Here is a 20,563-nt window from a genome sequence, read left to right on the forward strand (position 1 = left end):
TTCCATTTACACAATCGCATTTACACAATTCCATTTACACAATTCCATTTACACAATTCCATTTACACAATTCCATTTACACAATCGCATTTATACATTTATGTACGCCGATTTACATAATATGTATGTGCACATACGTATTAATGAATATTTAATTTTTTTAATTTTTTTTTTAAACAATGAAAAAAAAGGTGAAAACTAACCAGTGCGTGTACGCAAAACATTTGACAGTTATATATTTATTTTTATTATACAATAAAATATTTTCGAATGATTAACTTGAAGTAGCAAAAATTAAATTTTCCAAAAAAAAAAAAAAAAGAAAAAGAAATGAAACAAGATAAGATAAGATAAGATAAGAAGATAAGGGAAGGGAAAAAAGCTTGAACAGCTATACTTGGACTTACATTTTTTATCTGGGTCTATAACATTGGTCAATTGCTTCCCCCTCTTAGCAAAACATAAGTGTACATAAGTTAGATTATTAATTTATGTGTGTGTTTATATATATATATATATAATTTATATTTATGTGTATTTATTATTACTCAAGTTGCAATTTCTTTTTGTTCTGAACGCGTTCATACAAAAAAGGGAAAAAAAAAAAAAAAAAACTATAAGCTTCTAATTTGGCTGTAAGAGAACTGAATTTCCTCTTTTATACCTGTGTGCACATATATTATTTATTTTTTTATTTTATTTTTTTTTTTTTGCTAATTGAAAATGCATGTGTAAAACAGCGATTTTTTTAAGAAAATTTTTTTATGAATATCTGGTTGTTCTATATTTTAAAATAACAAAAAGATTATACATAAAAAAAGTATGACCTTTCAGGATTTCCAGCTATAAAGTGAGATGAGAAACTTCCAAAAGTACACATAACACAACATTCAGGAATAAAAAGAGTAAAAAAGGAAAAAGGGAAACATCAATTTAGCGATAGAGTAATATACTGCTACAATAATTAATTGCAAAACTGAATAACTGCAAAACTGAATAACTGCAAAACTGACTAACTGCAAAACTGACTAACTGCAAAACTGACTAACTGCAAAACTGAATAACTGCAAAACTGAATAACTGCAAAACTGAATAACTGCAAAACTGAATAACTGCTAAACTGAATAACTGCTAAACTGAATAACTGCTAAAATAGGAACAGCCAGTTCACTAACGCCAGTAGATTAAAACTAAAATTAAAAAATTTTCTTCCTAACAATTCAGAGAAAAAATAAAATAGGAACACTGTTATATATTTAATACGTGAACAATATAAAAATTAGGCAAAAGTTAAGAAAAAAAAAAAAAAATATAAGTACATATACTTGCAGATGCGCATGTGTATATATATTTATACATATGCTACGCATGGGTTATCTAGTTGTATGTTTTTTTAAATGCAGAAATGGAGAAGAACTGAACGAAGCATATAAAACATGTTATATTAAAATATTATATTAAAATGATATATTAAAATATTATATTAAAATGATATATTAAAATATTAAATTAAAATGATATATTAAAATATTAAATTAAAATGATACATAAAAATCGTAGTCATGAATAAAGCTAGTGAACTGAACAATTACTTCCGGATTAACAGTGAATTTGTAAAAAAAGATGAAAGTGATGTTGAAAAGTTTTATGTGTGGACACACAAAAGCCCAAATATTAATCTTTATCCCGATATCATTTTTTTTAAATGTCTAGTTACCAGTATTGAAGGAGAAAATTACAAGCTGAAAGAAATTTTACCCGAAACTAACAGCGAATATATAGTTAAAAAAGAGCACTTATTTAATTGTAATAAAATGGTAAATATAAATAGTCATAGATTAAACGATATGGTTCATCAGAATTCTGCAGAAGTTTTAAATACGTTAGCTTTAAGATATGAAAAGAATTATATATATACAATAGCTGAACCAATGTTAATATCTATAAATCCGTATCAACTTATAGATGTCAATATGAATGATTATAAAACGATGAACACTCATGAGTTACCACCACATGTCTATACTTATGCAAAAGATGCAATGCTAGATTTTATAAACACGAAAAATAGTCAATCCATTATTATTAGTGGAGAAAGTGGTTCAGGAAAAACCGAAGCTTCAAAACTTGTTATCAAATTTTATTTGTCGGGAGTTAAGGAAAATAATGATATATCGAAAACACTGTGGGACTCGAATTTTATACTGGAGGTACGGCATATACTACAGGGGGTAGGGGAGGGGAACAGAAAAAAAAAGAAAAATGAAAAATAAAAAATAAAATAAAAATGAAAATGAAAATGAAAAACGTAAAATAACAAAAAAGGAAAAATAAAAAATAAAATAAAAATAAAATGAAAAATGAAAAAGGAGGAAATGCTAATTCGTTTCCCATGTTTTACTCCCAATTAATATAAATCAAAATGGTTACATCATCATTGCTTATACCCATACATACCCTTGTACACTTATGTGTATATGTACCTTTTTACACCGTTGCGTGCCTATTATGGCAAACACGTGCATTCTTGACGTCGAATACTTTGTCCTAGCTATATATAATATTGCTTGATGCTCCTCTTTTTCTTATTGTAATTTATTCAGGCTTTTGGAAATGCAAAAACAATAAAAAATAATAACTCAAGTAGGTATGGAAAGTATATCAAAATACAGTTAGACGAAAATCAAAACATAGTTTCTTCTTGCATTGAAATATTTCTACTGGAAAAAATAAGAGTTGTATCACAGGTATAAAATGGTTTAAAGTGTGTCTTATATTTCCAAGATCAAACAGAATCGGGGTGTAGTACTATTCAGACGGGCGATGCCTTTTCTTCGTCTCTCGTTTGTCTGCATTTTAGTCCTCTTCCCATTTACATAAATATTGTTATAGATATAGATACTAACATGCATATTGATATGCATGTACGTATACATACACATATGCGTGCACATAATCGTCTTTTTCTTCCCTTTTTTTTTATTTCCTGAAAATACGAACAACAGGAAAATGAGGAAAGGAGCTACCACATTTTTTATGAAATTCTTAGGGGAATGAGTGAAGAGATGAAAAATAAGTACAATATAAAATCAGAAGATGAATATAAGTACATATCCAATAAGTCTATAACAATTCAAGGTTATTAATCGCAAAAAAAAAAAAAAAAAAAAAAATATATATATATATATATATATATGTTATTCTGTTTGGGTTCTACTACTATCTAAAAAGGACTTCACTGTTCTTCGCTTGTAGGATTCGCGATCCATTATAACTACTGCATAACTATCATATTAACAACTGCGTAAATATCTCAATACTGCCGTATCATTTTTCTTCCTTTTTTCAGAAATTGACGATGTTAAAGATTTTGAAAAGTTAATGAACTCCTTCGATAAAATGAATATGTCTGATATACGAGACGATCTTTTTCTTGTTTTATCAGGTAAATACAGATTATTAGTGTTCATATGTTATAATGCAATTTGAATAAAGGTTGTTATATATTGGAAGTTAGTTTTACGCCAATACGTGTAACGCCGCTTAACTTGTTGCTTAACTTGTTGCTTAACTTGTTGCTTAACTTGTTGCTTAACTTGTTGCTTAACTTGTTGCTTAACTTGCCGCGTAACTTGCGCTCATCTTGCCTCTATCCAGTGTTCTCTTTGTCTATCTCCCTTTTTAGGTTTATTGCTGCTAGGAAATATAGCCTTTGACGAAATAGAGAAAGGAGGGAAAAGTAACTGCAGCGAATTAAATGATGCAAACTTAAAAATTGTTAATGAGACAAGTAATTTGTTAGGTATAGAATACGAAAATTTAAGAAATGGTTTACTATTTAGTGAAAAAAATATAGCAAATCAGAGAATTGAAATCCCGTTGTCTGTAGAAGAATCTTTGTCCATTTGTCGATCCATTTCAAAAGATATATATAATAAAATTTTTGAGTTTATTACAAAAAAAATAAATGTATTTTTAAGTAATAATAAAGAATTAGAAAGTTTTATAGGTATTTTAGATATATTTGGATTTGAAATTTTCCTTAAAAACTCCTTAGAACAATTGTTAATCAATATAGCAAATGAAGAGATACATAATATATATTTGTTCGTAGTTTATGAAAAGGAATCAAAATTGTATAAAGAAGAAGGTATTGCATCTGACTCTGTGAAATATACCACTAACGAGAGCATTATAGACTTACTACGGGGAAAAACGTCCATAATTTCTATTTTGGAGGATGCCTGTCTAGCCCCTGGAAAGAAGGATGAGGTAGCAAAAAAGAGTACTCTTAAAGAATTCACACGACTCATGCTAGAAAACCACATTAGCACGTGGGCTCTCTTATAGCTTGCGTAATGTACAAACGTATATTCGCTTATATACCATCATGCACATACGTATCTTCACGAACACATAATATGTGTCTGTCCCCTTGCTCATACGTGTACACGCCTTTCTTCTTTATTCTATCAGTCCATCGTAGGTATGTATACGAATAAATTCTCTAAGCACACACATTATTCTATTTACAAACGGGATGCAAATAACAGCTTTATGATTAAGCACACAGTCAGTGATGTTACTTACAGTATTTCTAATTTTATATCAAAAAATAAAGACATCCTATCTCCCAATATTTTGGGTTTATTAAAGGTTAGAATTTTAAACAAGAACAAAAAATTGGATTGGGGTGGTTATAGGAAAATTAGATCCTCAACCTACTCGGCATATATGTCCAACGAACGCAAGATACATGCATGCACACATATACATACATATACATATACATACATATACATACATACATATACATACATACATATACATACATACATACATACATACATACATACATATACATACATATACATACATACATATACATACATATACATACATACATATACATACATATACATACATACATATACATATAGATACATATACATACGTACATATACATACATACATATACATATACATACATACATATACGTACATACATACATACATACGCATATATATGCACCCATGTTCAGGTGTCGAAAAACGGTTTACTTAAAAGCATATATGGAGATATAGAAATATCAGAATCCTTAGGTCGAAAAAATCTGATCTCATATAAATATTTGGAGAATCTAAAAAAGATATGTTCATATTTGAAGAGTACAAATATATATTTCATAAAATGTATCAAGCCAAATGAAACTAAAGAGAAGAATAATTTTAATCAAAAGAAAGTTTTCCCTCAGTTGTTTTCATTATCTATTGTTGAAACATTAAACATAAAATTTTTTTTTCAATATAAATATACATTTGCTTCGTTCTTGAGCTACTTCCAGTACTTAGATCTTGCCATTTCGAATGATAGTAATTTAGATGATAAGACAAAAGTAACTATGATTCTCGAAAAAAATTTTAACAGGGATTCGTACAAGGTGAGATGTAGATACATGATGTGGAGGCAAATCGCGCACATTGCAAAGGACTGGGGAAAAAAAAAAAATTTAAAAAAATAAAAAAAAAATTTACGAATTAATTTTTTTTTTTTTAATTTCAAAATTGTAAACGTTTTTGTGTTTTCCTATGATGAGTTACATGAATTTATAGTCTGATGGTTCATTGCCAGATAGTAACGTCATTACATTACGATTAAGCGATTGTCCATTATGTGTATTTATTTTTATTTTATTATTTTTTTTTTTTTGTAGCATTTCTACGAAAATTCTGTGCGAAATTTGTGTTGCATTATTTGCTATGCTTTATGTGAGGGGCTAGTCTTTAATATGCACATGAGTATGCATATGAACATATTTGTACATTTATGTCTATGTATAATGTACACAAGTATAAGCACATACATACATAAGCACACTTGCAATGCGCGCGATTTGCAAAAAGATGTAGTTATATTATTTCAAATGGATAATTTTAACGAGGGCTTTTCCTATATAAGCTACTGATAAAGGTTGTATATATCAGATATCTTTTTCCCTTTTTTTTTTTTAGGTGGGCAAAACGATGGCATTTTTGAAAAAGGATGTTGTTCGTGGGATGAGAGAAATAATTAACGAAAATTTAAAAGGCTATAAAAATGTATGCACCATAACAAGTGCATTGATAACAAGAATTAAAAAGAAAAAGAACGTCGAACTGAATATAAAAAATTTAGAGTTAACTCAGGCGTACTTGAGGAAGTACAAATACGTGAAAGAAATTAAATAAGTTTCTTTGATTTTTGGTTGTTCCTGCACTTTTTCTTATACACCCATGTATGTGTGTATATGTAGGTGTGTATATGTATGTGTGTATATGTATGTGTGTATATGTAGGTGTGTATATGTAGGTGTGTATATGTATGTGTGTATATGTATGTGCGTATATGTATGTGTGTACATATATGGATGTTCGAGGTCGAGTACATTTTAGCCGACTGGCCGAACAAAAGTGCGACTTTTTTCGTATTCTCCTTCAAATTACGCCAATAAACAATACGCTCTTTTTTATATTAATGCCTGCTATATATATCATGTGTTATGTTTATTCTTTTTTCCATTTTTATATTTTTAGTAAACGCTTATTACATTATTACTTCTTTATTTTGTTTTTTCTTGTTTTTAAAAAAAAAAATTAATTAATGTAACTGCCCATATCAGGGGTTAAGTTGTATCCTTTTAAAAAATAAATCTCGTTTAATCATTCCCTTTTGCTCTTTTATTTTTTTTTTTTTTCTTTCATCAAGTTTTTTGAAATAGCAAATAGAGTATGTTTGCAATTATTGCATACGTATGTACGTATGTAGTATGTACGTATGTAGTATGCACGTATGTAGTATGTACGTATGTAGTATGCACGTATGTAGTATGTACGTATGTAGTATGCACGTATGTAGTAGTACGTATGTAGTATGCACGTATGTAGTATGTACGTATGTAGTATGTACGTATGTAGTATGCACGTATGTAGTATGCACGTATGTAGTATGTACGTATGTATGAATATATACATGCATGTGGTCATCCCTGAATTGTTGTGTGTCTTTTTTTTTCCACTCCATTTGTGCGTTTAATAAATATAAAATATGATTAACTACTCTTTATGGCTACCCATTTTTTGTAATAATTTTTCATCATTCTTTTTATACTTTACACTTTTTGATGAACATGTGCATAATTGCAAATATTTTAAAAGGAAATGAAAGAACCAAACGTCTTTGCGTTTTTATGCCTTTTGAGGAAGGTACTGTAGTGAGAGAATAATTCCTTTTTTGGTGGATGAACTGATCATTCATAATTCCAAATTAAGAAATGCTCTTTTGAAAATATTTATATCACATATGTAATACGTCAATTTTTCTGTTCTGTTTTTATTAAGTATGGGCATGAGGAAGAAAAACTATCCATTACATATGCGAGTATATACTATATATGTGCATATTTGTTTATATGTATAAATGTATATTTGTTTATATGTATATTTATATATATATATATATATATTTGTATATACGTGTGCAAATGTATGAAGAACTTTTCTTAACAGGCAAGGAGGCCTCTATTTTTCACGTAAACTTTTGCACATAAATTATGCCTAAAAAATAAGGGGTATTTAGCACTATAACCACTTCAAAGTGCAACGATTTATCTTAGTTGAAATTTACTATATAGGGAATGGACAGACTTAAATCAATATAGTATAAGACGAAACACTCATGTTATTTAAACAGTGCGTTTATGGATTCATTATTTACTTTTTTTTCCTTAAAACATGAATATAAGGAAAAGGTATAAATTGAGAGAGTGGAACTTGAAAAAGCCGAAATTGATAAGGTAGAAATTGATAAAGTGGAACTTGATAAGGTCGAAATTAACGGCGTCCAAATTAATAGTGTCCAAATTAAATATAATATTGCTCTTATTATCATTTATGTAATAAAATTATGAGAAGTTTTTTCTTTTTTTTTGCCTTCCTCCACCATATAAGTTATTGTCTTATTTCCAGTTTCGAAATTTTTTAAACAATTTTTATACAATTGTTGATAAGAACCCACGGAGATGCGATGATGTGCATACGGTACACGTATAAACAAATATATACATACGTACATGCATACATACGTACATGCTACATACATACATACATACGTACATGCATACATACATACATACATACATACATACATACGTACATACATACATACATACGTACATCGATACATACGTACATCGATACATACGTACATACATACATACGTACATATATGAATATTATTTATGACCATTTTACAGTTGAAATTTTTTTTTTTCCTCATCTAAATAGTTTTAACTTTATTTCCTTTTTAGCATAAAGAAAATGAAAAATTATTTTTTTTTTTTTTTGTTCATATGTTGTACAATTACTACACTAGTTAGCTTTTTTAAATATGAATAAACTGTGAATGATTCATTAAAAAAAAAAAAAAAAAAGAAAGAAAAAAAGAAAAAAAGAAATAAAATGAGTTAAAATAAAATGAGTTGAAATAAAATGAGTTGAAATAAAATGAATTAAAATAAAATGAATTAAAATAAAATGAATTAAAATAAAATGAAATAAAATAAAATGAAATAAAATAAAACGAAATAAAATAAAAATCAAGTGTTGCATAATACAAATAATGTTTGAAAAGATTATAAATAGGAAGAGCGCTATGACTTGCATATGTATATTAGCAGTATAGAAGTAGAGCTGTTAATTATTGGGGAGTACTTGTTTTATTAATTTTGTTGAACATAGTTAACATTACAGTTTTGTTTATCATATTTTTTGCTGGCTGTCAGGGTAACTCTTCCCCCTTTAGCAGAAGGGGAAATATTACACACTTAGAAAGCATCGCGTACATGTATTAGTAGTACGTGAGCGCATTGGTATAACGCATACGTACGCAGGCATAACACGCACGTACGCAGGCATAACACGCACGTACATAGGCATAACACGCACGTACATAGGCATAACACACGCGTACATAGGTATAACATATACGCACATTACTAATACAAGCGTGAACTTCCAACATTTTGAGGAAAAATAGAAGAAAAGAGTCTTCTAAAACGAAACTTTGCTTCTTCAAAATTGTGACAAGAGTAGTACAAAAAATTAAGTGCTTTAAGTAATGTTAATTAGTTTTATGAGTAAGTTTTTTCTTTTTCTTTTTTTTTTTTTTTAAATGCATATGGATATGATACAAATGTTAAGAATGTGTCAAGTTATTGAAATGATGAAATGTTTGAGAAGTTGAAAAGTTTGAAACATAGTGAGTACGCCAAACGTGTCGAGAACTTCAAACGTGTTGAGAACTTCAAACGTGTAGAGAACTTCAAACGTGTAGAGAACTTCAAACGTGTAGAGAACTTTAAACTTGTTGAGAGCTGCAAACGTGCCAAAGGACGAAGCACACTGATCTCTGCTGCTTATTGAACCCCGCTGCGCACACTGCAAACGCTGGAAGAAGGGAACACATTACTGCTATATATATTTTGTTGAAAAGAACCATGCTGCAGTACTTTGTTAATAAACTGTTCGGTGATCTGCCATCAAATTTTAGCTTCGTAATAGGGAAAAAATTATCTTATGAAAGGAAAACAGGGTATTTCGAAATATATGATGGTGTTAGTAAAAATAATGAAGACGTATGTATTTTTATATATGAAAAGAAAAGTAAAGAAGAAAATAGTAGTATTCGAAGATATACAAGTAACCATTTTAAATATTGTAAAAAATTAATTCATCCAAATATTTTAAAAGTGTTGTATACACATGAAAGTGATAAGAGAATATATATAGTAACCGAGAAATGTATTCCTTTAATTTGTCAAAGAATAAAAAGTGATCCGATATGGGGATTATATGAAATTATTAGTGCAGTACATTTTATTAATATGTGTAATTATATTCATTGTTTAATAGGACCTTATTCCGTTTTTGTTAACTCAAGAGGTAGATGGAAATTATCATTATTTGATTGTGTACATGAGAGCAATGAAAATATACACAATATACTGAATGATGTAAGGTATCATTTATTTTATAATTCTGAATGTTCTTCAAATAGCATGAATCATATTCATTCAAGTGAATTAGATAGTTATGGGTTAGGTTTTTTGATGACTTGGTCATATAAAAATTATATTTCGTTAACAACTGTTTGCAGTAATTATCCCATTTCCGTCGAGGATGGGAAATACTATAATAGGAGTACGATGAATGATTCGGATTCGTTTGTACCTGGCATTTCTACATGGGATAATGGTTTTTACAGCAACACTGTTTCTGCCACTTTAAGTGTAGATAACAATAATAGACTCAGTAATGGTGATAAGAATACTAGTAATGGCGATGAGTGCATACCGAGGAGCCTTTACGGAATATACAACATGCTCAAGAAGGGAATATGTGCGGGGTACAGTATGAGAAGCAACAATCGCGTTGATCTTAGCGTTATACTAAATGATGATTGTTTGAAGAAAAATACTATCGTGAGTACCATGCTATTCTTAACCGAGTTACACATGAAATCTAAAAATGAAAAAACAAAATTTTTAGATGATCTTCTTACCAATTTGGATAATATTCCAACAGATGTAAAGGTTCAAATGATTTTGCCTGAACTTGTTCAGAATATTGAAATATCCGAAAATTGTGTGAAATGTTTGAAAATTATATTAATTATTTCAAAAGATATGACTAGAGAGAATTTTGAAAAATTAGTTTATCCAAACTTTTGTAAATATTTTTCACTGACTGATAGAAATGTAAGGTATGTATTATTAGAATGTTTTCATATGGTCGAGAATCATTTGAATAGTAATAATATGAATGAAATTTGTACTGCTTATTTATATGGATTTTTAGATAACAACATTTCGATAAAAAACGAAACTATAAAGAACTTCATATATGTCTTTCCTAAATTGAAAAAGGGATTTAAATCATCATCTTTGAATGCTTTATTAGAAAATCTAAAGCAAAATGATTGTTGTATAAAAACAAACACAATTATATGTATTGCTAAAATAGCAAAATATATATTAGCAGATAAGCAAAATATACTTGAAAATGTGTATCTAGTAGGTTTACACGATCCTTTTATTCAAACACGAGTAGCTACTATTCAATCCATTAAATTTACTTATGATCAGTTTAGTACTAAAAAATTTGTTTCTAATATATTACCTATGTTAATTAAATTACTCATTGATGATGCAATGGAAATAAGGATTTGCGCATTTGAGGCATTAGACTATATTATAGTTCAACTCAAAAATCATTTGTTATTAGAGGGGAGTGGTGGTATCAATAATAAAGGTACTACTAGCCATGATTATATAACTATTCACAATGATACAATAAGCCACAGTGATATAGCAACAGGTTCAATGAAAACATATAAATTCATGGACAAAATTAAAGACATAATTCAAAATAAAGATAAATTAAATGCGGATCCAGATGGACTTGCGGTTCAGGGAGAATGTTTTAATATGATCGGTTTAGCAGAAAATGATATGGAGAATAACAAGTATAGAGCATTCCTAAATAGTACCGTTGATGAGTTATCACTAGGTAAAAAAGTCGATAAGTCATTACTAAATAGCAGTATTGATAAAGCATTCCTCAGCAATAGCATGAACAACCCACACTTGAACAACTGTGGGAAGATGTATAACAACGTGTACAATAGTAGTAGGAGTAATGATAAAATGGGGAACAGTAAAAAGGAAAACACAAACCATGATGATAGTAGTGTTCACTTATCAGTGGATAATTACAGAGGAAATCAATCCACTTTTATTTTTTCGAATAAAGAAATGGCATTATATAATAAACAAGAAAATAATTTTACTTTTGAGGAAAAAAATATTAGGAATAATTACAGTGATAGAGATATGAACATTTGGGATGGAAAAAATGAATTTGACAATGAGCATAAGGAACACTATAATGATAATAATTACAATGTAGAAATTATGAACACGTCAGATCACAAGGGGAATGGAGGAGTCAACACTTTTAAAGGTAATTTTGAAAAGAGATCAACAGATAAAAAAAAAAAAAAAAAAATTGATTTAGATATCGATGATTTTTTTGATGAATTTGACCTAAAAAAAGAAAGCAGCAGTTCAAGGGTAAAACTAAGCTTGCTGTAGCAAATGGGAGAAGGCCATATTTTTGCGCGCTAATTTTGTCAAATCTTTTGTGTAATTGCGCATTTATAAGGCATTAATGTGGCTATATTTACATTGAAATCCACCTGACCATTTAGGTGTTCCTTTCCTTTTTTTGAAGTTTTTTGTTAATATTAAATTTTCTTTATTGAAAGAATTTTTTATGTTATTTTAATTTTAATTTTTATGTTCTTATTAGTTTTATTTGTATGAATTTCATTATATTATAAAGTACTACATTATATTATGTTACATTATGATATATACTATATTGCATCATTTTGCTCCTTTTTTTTTGCTTTTTTTTTTTTTTTTTTTTTTGTTTGTTCTAACCAACTTATGCATACAGAATGGAGTAAAATAACTTAACATGAATCACTGTATGATTTTTAAAAAAAAAGAAAGAAATTGGATACTCGTTCAGTTTTGCAAAACGTTTCATCTTTCGTTATGACCGATAAGTAATTAATTTTTACAAATTCCGTTTGGCTGTCTTTTCTACTATAAGCGCGAACACCCAGAAGAGGCCTATATATACATATATACACAATGCATTTATATATACATATATATATATAAATATATATATATATATATATTTTTTTTTTTTTTTTTTCCTCCCATTTTACATTTTGAAAAATGCAGGTGCGTACATATGTATATGTGTACACCTAAATGCGCATAATTCGCCTTTTCACATTAACACGAATTACGTACATTTATTTTGTTAAGTGCACTCAAATTATTTGTTTAGATGGGCACATATATATATAAATGTGTGTACTTCAAATTTTTGGTGAATGGGAGTAGTTGCAAAAAAGTTGAAGAATCCCCATAATACTAGGAATCCTTTTAATGAATTCAATCATTTTTATATGGGTACCAAAAATTTTACCTTAACTGTTCAGGTTATTCATGTGGTTTTTTTTTTTCTTTATCCGTCTATATTTTTTATCACAATCATTGAATAAATATTGATTAAAAAACAAAAAAAAAAGGCACTTGAAAAGTTTTATACTTCTTAAGTGTTATACTTTAATTTTTGCAAAAATAGTGGAAGATGAAGGGGATAATATATTTGTTTATTATACTAAACTATATTAACATATTTTTCAATTTTTATTATTTCCCAATTTTTCATTTATGAATATACGATATTTATTATCACTTTTTACACTTTTTATAACTATGAAAATTTAAAAAAGCAAAAATGGAAACGCATGTTTACATTAACCTTTATAATTCCATTTAAATTGCAAAAGGAATAAAAAAAAAAAATTATTCTTAATAGACATATACACATGTTATGTATATATATAAGAATATATGTATGTATGTATGTATAAATGTACATATATACGCATGTACGTATGTATATCCATATATATATATGTATGCGCATATATATATATACGCATGAACAAATAAAAAATATTGGGTGAACACGTTTCAGTCCTTTGAAACCTCTTTTCTGCGAATATAAGTAAGACTAATACTATATATAAAACGCAATAAGAAACATATAATATGAGAAGTATATTTTCTCTTATTATCTTAGAGAACGTTAAAAAATAGGACGGTATAAATGAAATGTAATATATTTCTCCAATCGGTGTTTACAAAAAAGGGTAAGATGCGTATACATACATAAACCTGCGTACCATTACGCGAAGATACGTATTGTTGTGTAAATGTAATTTAAGTTGTGCATATGTGTGTACATTTTTGTAAATAATTATATGTTCCTATAAAAGTATATACCTTCACATACGTTCTCGTCTCACATACTTTCTCTCCTTTTTATTTTCTCCATTTTGTTTACCCATTTTATTTCCGTCATTTTGTTTACAAATTTTATTTTCTTCATTTTGATAACTCATTTTATTTTCGTCATTCTACTTACCCATTTTATTTGAATTTTTTTCTTTTTTTAATGAAGTAAATATTTGAACATAATGATATTTTTATTCCCTTGCAAACATATTTGTATTAGTTCTGTTACGTCCGAAATCTCTGTCCAGTACAGTAAACATGTATGTGTTTATCCCTTTATCTACACACATGTTCCTTGAAGATGTATATATTCTTATATATACACACATATATATATGTATATATACACACACATGCATGTCTATGTATGGATGTTTAACCTATTTAAAATCAGCAACATCCTGAGCGCTTTCAATAACTGAGGTTAAAACGTTAACTCCTTCAATTTTCTTTAATAATGCTTGTTTACTAGAAGCATAGGTCATCCTGTCTCTCGAATTTGATGATTCTCTTGCATACATAAAGAAGTGAATTTTGTGCACTAAAAGGAAAAAAAAAAAAATGTAATGCAAAATGAAATTGCTATATATGAGTGCGATGAAATGGTAATGCCAAGTTTTTAAGTTGTAACTTGCATATGCATAATACATACAGAAAAATTTCAAGATTATTTTATTATTTTTTTTAAACGCAATTTTGTTTGAGAAAAGGTACACACAAAATAATAAACACAACGCATTTAAATATATATATATATATATATATTTTTTTTTTTTTTTTTAAAAAGGGCATATAAAATTATAAAATTGCACATGGTGCATGATAGGATGGTACGAAAAAATGTAGGAAAAAATACAGGACAGAATGTAGGAAAAAATGAAGAATATTTAAAAATGGAAATTATGGGACTTCTCGCAAAAAAAAAAAAAAAAAAAAAAATATATATATATGGCATAAACTAAATAAGTACAAAATGAAAAGAACAGGTGGCAAAAGAGGTGGTTTCACATAGGTTTACACAATTACACATATATATGTGCGCGTATGTATATATATGGAATAGTCATAATGCATTTATATATCGCTTCTTCCTGTACGCTTATTTACATATATATTTAAAGGTGCTTACCCGCGTCAAAAACAACATATGCACATTGAATTTGTTCATTTTTATCAATCGATTCCACTAATTCGGTTAAAGTAGTTGTTGCTCCTTTGGAATGAATAATAATCTCACAATTTTCTATAACGAATATAATCCATCGGCAAGTTTTTCGAATTTTCATATTATTGAATTCTGTTATACAAGTATCGTTAACGCGAATACCACTTATCATTTTCGATTAAAAAAAAATATATATTTTATGTTATATTTTTTTAAATGCTTATAATGCTTATAATGTGTATAATATGTATAATATGTATAATATGTATAATATGTATAATATGTATAATATGTATAATATGTATAATATATATATATATATATTATACATATATATATGTGTGTGTTACGAAAGATGGAAATTTTTTCAAAATTTTACAAAATTTATGACTTTTAAAAAATTGAGAAATAAGGAATAAAAAGAAAATAAAAGAGTAGAAATGGAAAAGAAAAAGAATAGGAAAAGAAAAAATAAAAAAAATGAAATAAAAAAAAAATAAAAAAATAATATAATATTATAATAAAATATAGTATAGTATAGTATAACAAAATAAATTAACCAGCCTTGCGTAATATGTAATGCGCATGTATATATGTATAGTTTCTTCTTTCTTCTTGCCTTTTTTCTTTATTTTTCTTTTTTTAATTTTTGTTTTTTAAAATTTAAATGAACGAACAAAAATGGTGAAATTTATACTCAAAAAAAAAAAAAATAAATAAATAAATAAAATAAAAAATAAAATAAAATGAAGAAATAAAATGAAGAAATAAATTGAAGAAATAAAATAAAGAAATAAAATGAAGAAATAAAATGAAGAAATAAAATGAAGAAATAAAATGAAGAAATAAAATGAAGAAATAATGTAAAGAAATAGAATAAATAAAATAATATAAACAGAGCGAACAAAACGAACAAAACGAACAAAACAAACAAAACGAACAAAACGAACAAAACGAACAAAACGAACAAAACAAAATAAATCCAAAGAAAAAAAAAAAAAAAAAATACTTGAATGCGCTTGTGTATTGTAAATGTAATGTATTGTTTTTACGTGTGTACTTACTATGCATGGACGCATATAAATATTATATATGTAGGTATAATTATGTATATAATTAAGTATATAATTATATATATATATATCCCGAGTAAAATATTTTTATATGCATATATATTTATTTATGTATGAATATATATATATATATGTATGTATACGTTATGTATGTATGTATACGTTATGTATGTATATGTAACATATATGTATCGTGTACACGTATATTATGATATATTATATGTTTTCCTGTTTGCATTTTACATATACGCGTACATATCCGTATCAGTGTGTACAAATTCTATGTAATAAAATGGCACTCTTGGCGTGTATCATGAAATATATTTTTTTGCAATTTCAGTAAATCCAATTTTTATTTCCTCCTTTTCATAAGAAAAAGGTGAAAACAAATACAATTTTAATTTTAATAAATAAAACTAAATATGCAAGAAATGAATTTTTAAATAATATTAAATATACCAAAAAAAAGAAAAAAAAAAAAAAAAAAAAATACTTCTGTGAAGTTACTTTTATGTTTTCGTGGTGCATGTGTGGATGAAATGACTAAGGAATTTTCGAAGCTTTAAAAATGAATAGCCCATTTTGAAAAATAAAATTAAAGTGATGTAAAATTTAGTAAAGTGAAATGTAATGAAGTAACAGTGAAGTAAAATATATCGTGAAGAATATTAAAATTAATAAAATAAAGAGCAATATTAAAATATACAAACAAAAAACTGAATATGTGTATGCATATGATCACTTTTGCGTATACCTATAAATGTATTTTTGAAAGAAATAATAATGCTAATTGACACGTATGGAGGGTCCAAATATTAAAAAATATTAAAAAAAATGAATAGAGACTGGACATCAAGTTCATTTTTTCTTTTATTTTTTTTTTAACACATAAAAAAATATAATTTAAACTTTTTATTTCTAAATAAATTGTATGAATAGAATAAAAAAAAAAAAAAAAAAAAAAAAAAGGAAAAACAGCTACTAATAATAATTCTTTTCTGTCAAGTTCAAATCTGTAGTTGAGAATAATGGTTATCTTTTATGTGTATTTGTATTATATGTATAGAACATATGCATTAAGTGTACCTATACATACATACATACATACGTACATATCTACGTTTTAGAAATATTTTTTTACCTTTTAAAAGGCAAGTTCTTAACACATGCAAACGCATTATGAATACATACGCGTCAGTATTAAGATTAAATGGCAAAACAAACGGATAAATTTTTGGAGATGGCATTTAAAATAATAAATATAATGTCTTTAACCATTTTTGTGAACACCAACAACATTCAGATTACTCATTCCAAGAAGATAATAGCAAAAATAAAAAAAGTTTATCCTATAAAAATATAAAAAACTTCGTTGTAGTTTCAACATGCATTTAGTAAAAACTGTATAACTCTTCACTGTTCTAATGTTATTATGCCACGAATTTGTTTACGAATTCGTTCGCCTTTTGTTAAATATGCTCCTATTCCCTTTTGTACTATACGTTTAGCAGGAACATAACTAAATTAAACCAAGGGGAAAAAATAAAATAAAACATAATAAGATAAGGAAAAACGGACATATTTATTAAATATCCCAATTTTTTTTAGAAATATTTTACTTGTTTTGTTCATAATACATTGCAGTTGTTTTAGAAATAAGAAAAAAAAAGATCAAACGGTACTGTTAAAAGAGCTTATATATATATATATGTTATATATATGAACGGAGGGGCAACGGAATAAGATGGCTCGAAAATAAAAAAAAAAAAAAAAACTGAAAGAGATAATGCAAGGCTTCGGCTTAGCATAAAAGTGAATAAGATATACTTCGAGAAGTTTTCGTTTAAAAGTTTTTAAGAAATAAAATAATCATTATTTTTGTTGCATTATATTATATGAAAACAATTTATTAGTGTTATCTGCACAGAATACATCACTGTATAAGTAATGTGAAAAAGGCACTTTTCCTACATATTTAAGTAATTAGTTTAGAAAGAAGAAGTACTTTCATATGGTTTATACGCATATATTTTTCTCCTTGGAATATTTACTCACAGGACTAAGTACCTAATTGTTACGCTTTATTTTTTTATACTTTCTTTAATTTTTGAAATGGAAAATAATCAAAATTATAACAAGAAATTTAATTTAGTTTTATTCAAGTACTGTAAGAGAAAGAAGTTTTCCATTTCAAGAATTCATAATATTAGTGGAGTAGTTCAACATAGAGTTTTCGTTATTTTTTATTTTACCTTAGCGATTTGCAGACAGCATTTGTGTGTTATATAATATTATGTATTAGTTCATGTTACCTTTAATGTGGAAAAATATATTCTAATTTTTAAAATATGCTTAAACTAGAAGTATACATGTAGACAGAATTTCATTTTGCGGGTTTTTTTTTTTTTTTTTTTTTTTTTTTTTCTAGCTATATTAATAGCCACAGTTAAAGAGCTTCTCTAGTCTCTTCGTCTTTGTTGCACATAAATTGTAAAAAAATGCCTGAACAAGACATGTAAAAATGGAAATAGATTAAAATGAATTTTTATTTATTTTTGTTTTTTTTTTATAACTATATAACCACAGCTATTTAATTAGTACTTCTCTAGTTTCTCTAATTTTGTTGCACACAAACTGTAAAAAAAATGCCTGAACAAGACATGTAAAAATGGAAATAGAAAAAAATGAGTTTTTTTTTTTTTTTTTTGCAACTTTTTTGATGGCGAATTATTTTTACCCTTAAAAATGGTACAGTTTGTACCTATATATATACACATTTTATGTCTTATTTTCGAATTAGTGTTACACATTTTTGTTGTTAAAAAAAAGACATTTAGCACGAGTCATAATATTTTAGGAATATATTTTTTATTCTATTAAGAATTTTCAGATTCATGGTACATGCTGGTGTTGGATCAGTAATTGAAAAATGGATATAATTACATTCTCATGAAAAATTTAGAAATGCGCATTCGTATAGATTTGTACATACTTAAATACACCCACACATATATACGTACATACAATTGTTGTCCTAGTATTAAAACTTTGCAGTAATGATTAATGATTTGACTTGAAAAACGTAAAATGTGTATATGGTAAAAAATAAAATAAAAAAGGAGAAACACATTACAGTGTTTAATAGACACACCAAATGGTATATTGTATCATCTTAAAGATTGAATTTTTTCCATAAAGTTTTCACATAAATTTTTATTTTTGCATTGCGCATACAGAAAACTTGATGTTGTATATTATATATATGTATATATATTTAAAGGAGAATTTAGTGCATATAAAAAATGGGGAGAAAAAAAAATGTATACCTTTTTCTTCAAAATTTCAGCAATATATATATTTTTTTTAAACAATACTTTGCATTGAAACTTGAACTTTAATTTAAAATTTCGAAGCGAACAAAAGCGTAAAACCGCTTCTATCATAATTTACGGAATTAAATTATATAAATATATATGAGAGATTCTTCAATAAAAGAAGGTATTCCTAGATTTGATGCTTCTTTATTTTAAAAAACTTTCTAACATTTCGTATTAAATGGGACTAAAATAAGGTGAAATGCCTCCTATGTTAACATGTACAAAAAATGTTATTTCCTGAACAAATACAACACACCATTTAACATTTTATAATATACAAAATTCCACTGGTACCAATAAGTACAACACTTCGCTCATCGTTTTGATACTATAATAAAATACTGTTATTTATGCTAAAAAAGTGTAAAGAATTTCACACAAATAACCTTCTTCACCTCATAAATACTACGAATGGTCATATATAAAGAAAACATACACTTATATATATATATATATATATATATATATATATATATGTATATATAATTATGTATATATAATTATGTATATATTTACATATATACTACGGCTGAAAGAAATATATAGCTGAAGTGTCATTAATACGAAAACATAAAATATAAAATTTGAAACTAAACAAAAGTTGAAGAAAAAAAGAAGTAACCATTAGCATGGTATTTTTTTATTATAAACAAAATGAATAAAAGTAGGATAAAGTTTAACATGAATAATAAAATTTGGAAAAGGCGTAACAATATACATAATAGCTTTTCTAATTATTTTAATACATAAAAATATATATAGGTCATATTTAATAAAAGGCAATATTTAATACATATTTTAAATACTTAAATATCATATTATAATATTATATAAAATTATATAATTCCCTTTAATTATATAATATGTGTTCTTTTACTTATGTATACATATCATAATATTACAAAGCAGTTGTATGATTTTTTTTTTTTTTAAAAGTGCTATGTTATATTGTATTATTTTATATGTAAT

The 20,563-nt window shown here is 26.6% G+C and overlaps 3 protein-coding genes across 3 annotated transcripts; 2 read left to right on the forward strand and 1 right to left on the reverse strand.

The window, feature by feature from the left end:
• Positions 1 to 1,562: 1,562 nt before the first annotated feature.
• On the forward strand, positions 1,563 to 6,228 carry PmUG01_06021200 (myosin B, putative; the record flags this gene model as incomplete). The annotated part of the gene is made up of 8 exons (XM_029003783.1): positions 1,563 to 2,210; positions 2,604 to 2,747; positions 3,006 to 3,138; positions 3,350 to 3,445; positions 3,686 to 4,272; positions 4,477 to 4,656; positions 5,043 to 5,441; positions 6,013 to 6,228. The coding sequence occupies 8 exons, from the start codon at positions 1,563 to 1,565 to the stop codon at positions 6,226 to 6,228; spliced, it is 2,403 nt and encodes an 800-aa protein (XP_028859868.1).
• Positions 6,229 to 9,533: 3,305 nt separating this feature from the next.
• Positions 9,534 to 12,188, forward strand: PmUG01_06021300 (protein kinase, putative; the record flags this gene model as incomplete). Its single annotated transcript, XM_029003784.1, has 1 exon — positions 9,534 to 12,188. One exon carries the CDS (start codon positions 9,534 to 9,536, stop codon positions 12,186 to 12,188), a length of 2,655 nt encoding a protein of 884 aa, XP_028859869.1.
• A 2,171-nt stretch (positions 12,189 to 14,359) lies between these two features.
• Positions 14,360 to 15,316, reverse strand: ADF1 (actin-depolymerizing factor 1, putative; the record flags this gene model as incomplete). The annotated part of the gene is made up of 2 exons (XM_029003785.1): positions 14,360 to 14,520; positions 15,109 to 15,316. The coding sequence occupies 2 exons, from the start codon at positions 15,314 to 15,316 to the stop codon at positions 14,360 to 14,362; spliced, it is 369 nt and encodes a 122-aa protein (XP_028859870.1).
• Positions 15,317 to 20,563: the final 5,247 nt, after the last annotated feature.

This window comes from Plasmodium malariae (genome assembly GCF_900090045.1).
Source record: "Plasmodium malariae genome assembly, chromosome: 6".
Taxonomy (NCBI): domain Eukaryota; phylum Apicomplexa; class Aconoidasida; order Haemosporida; family Plasmodiidae; genus Plasmodium; species Plasmodium malariae.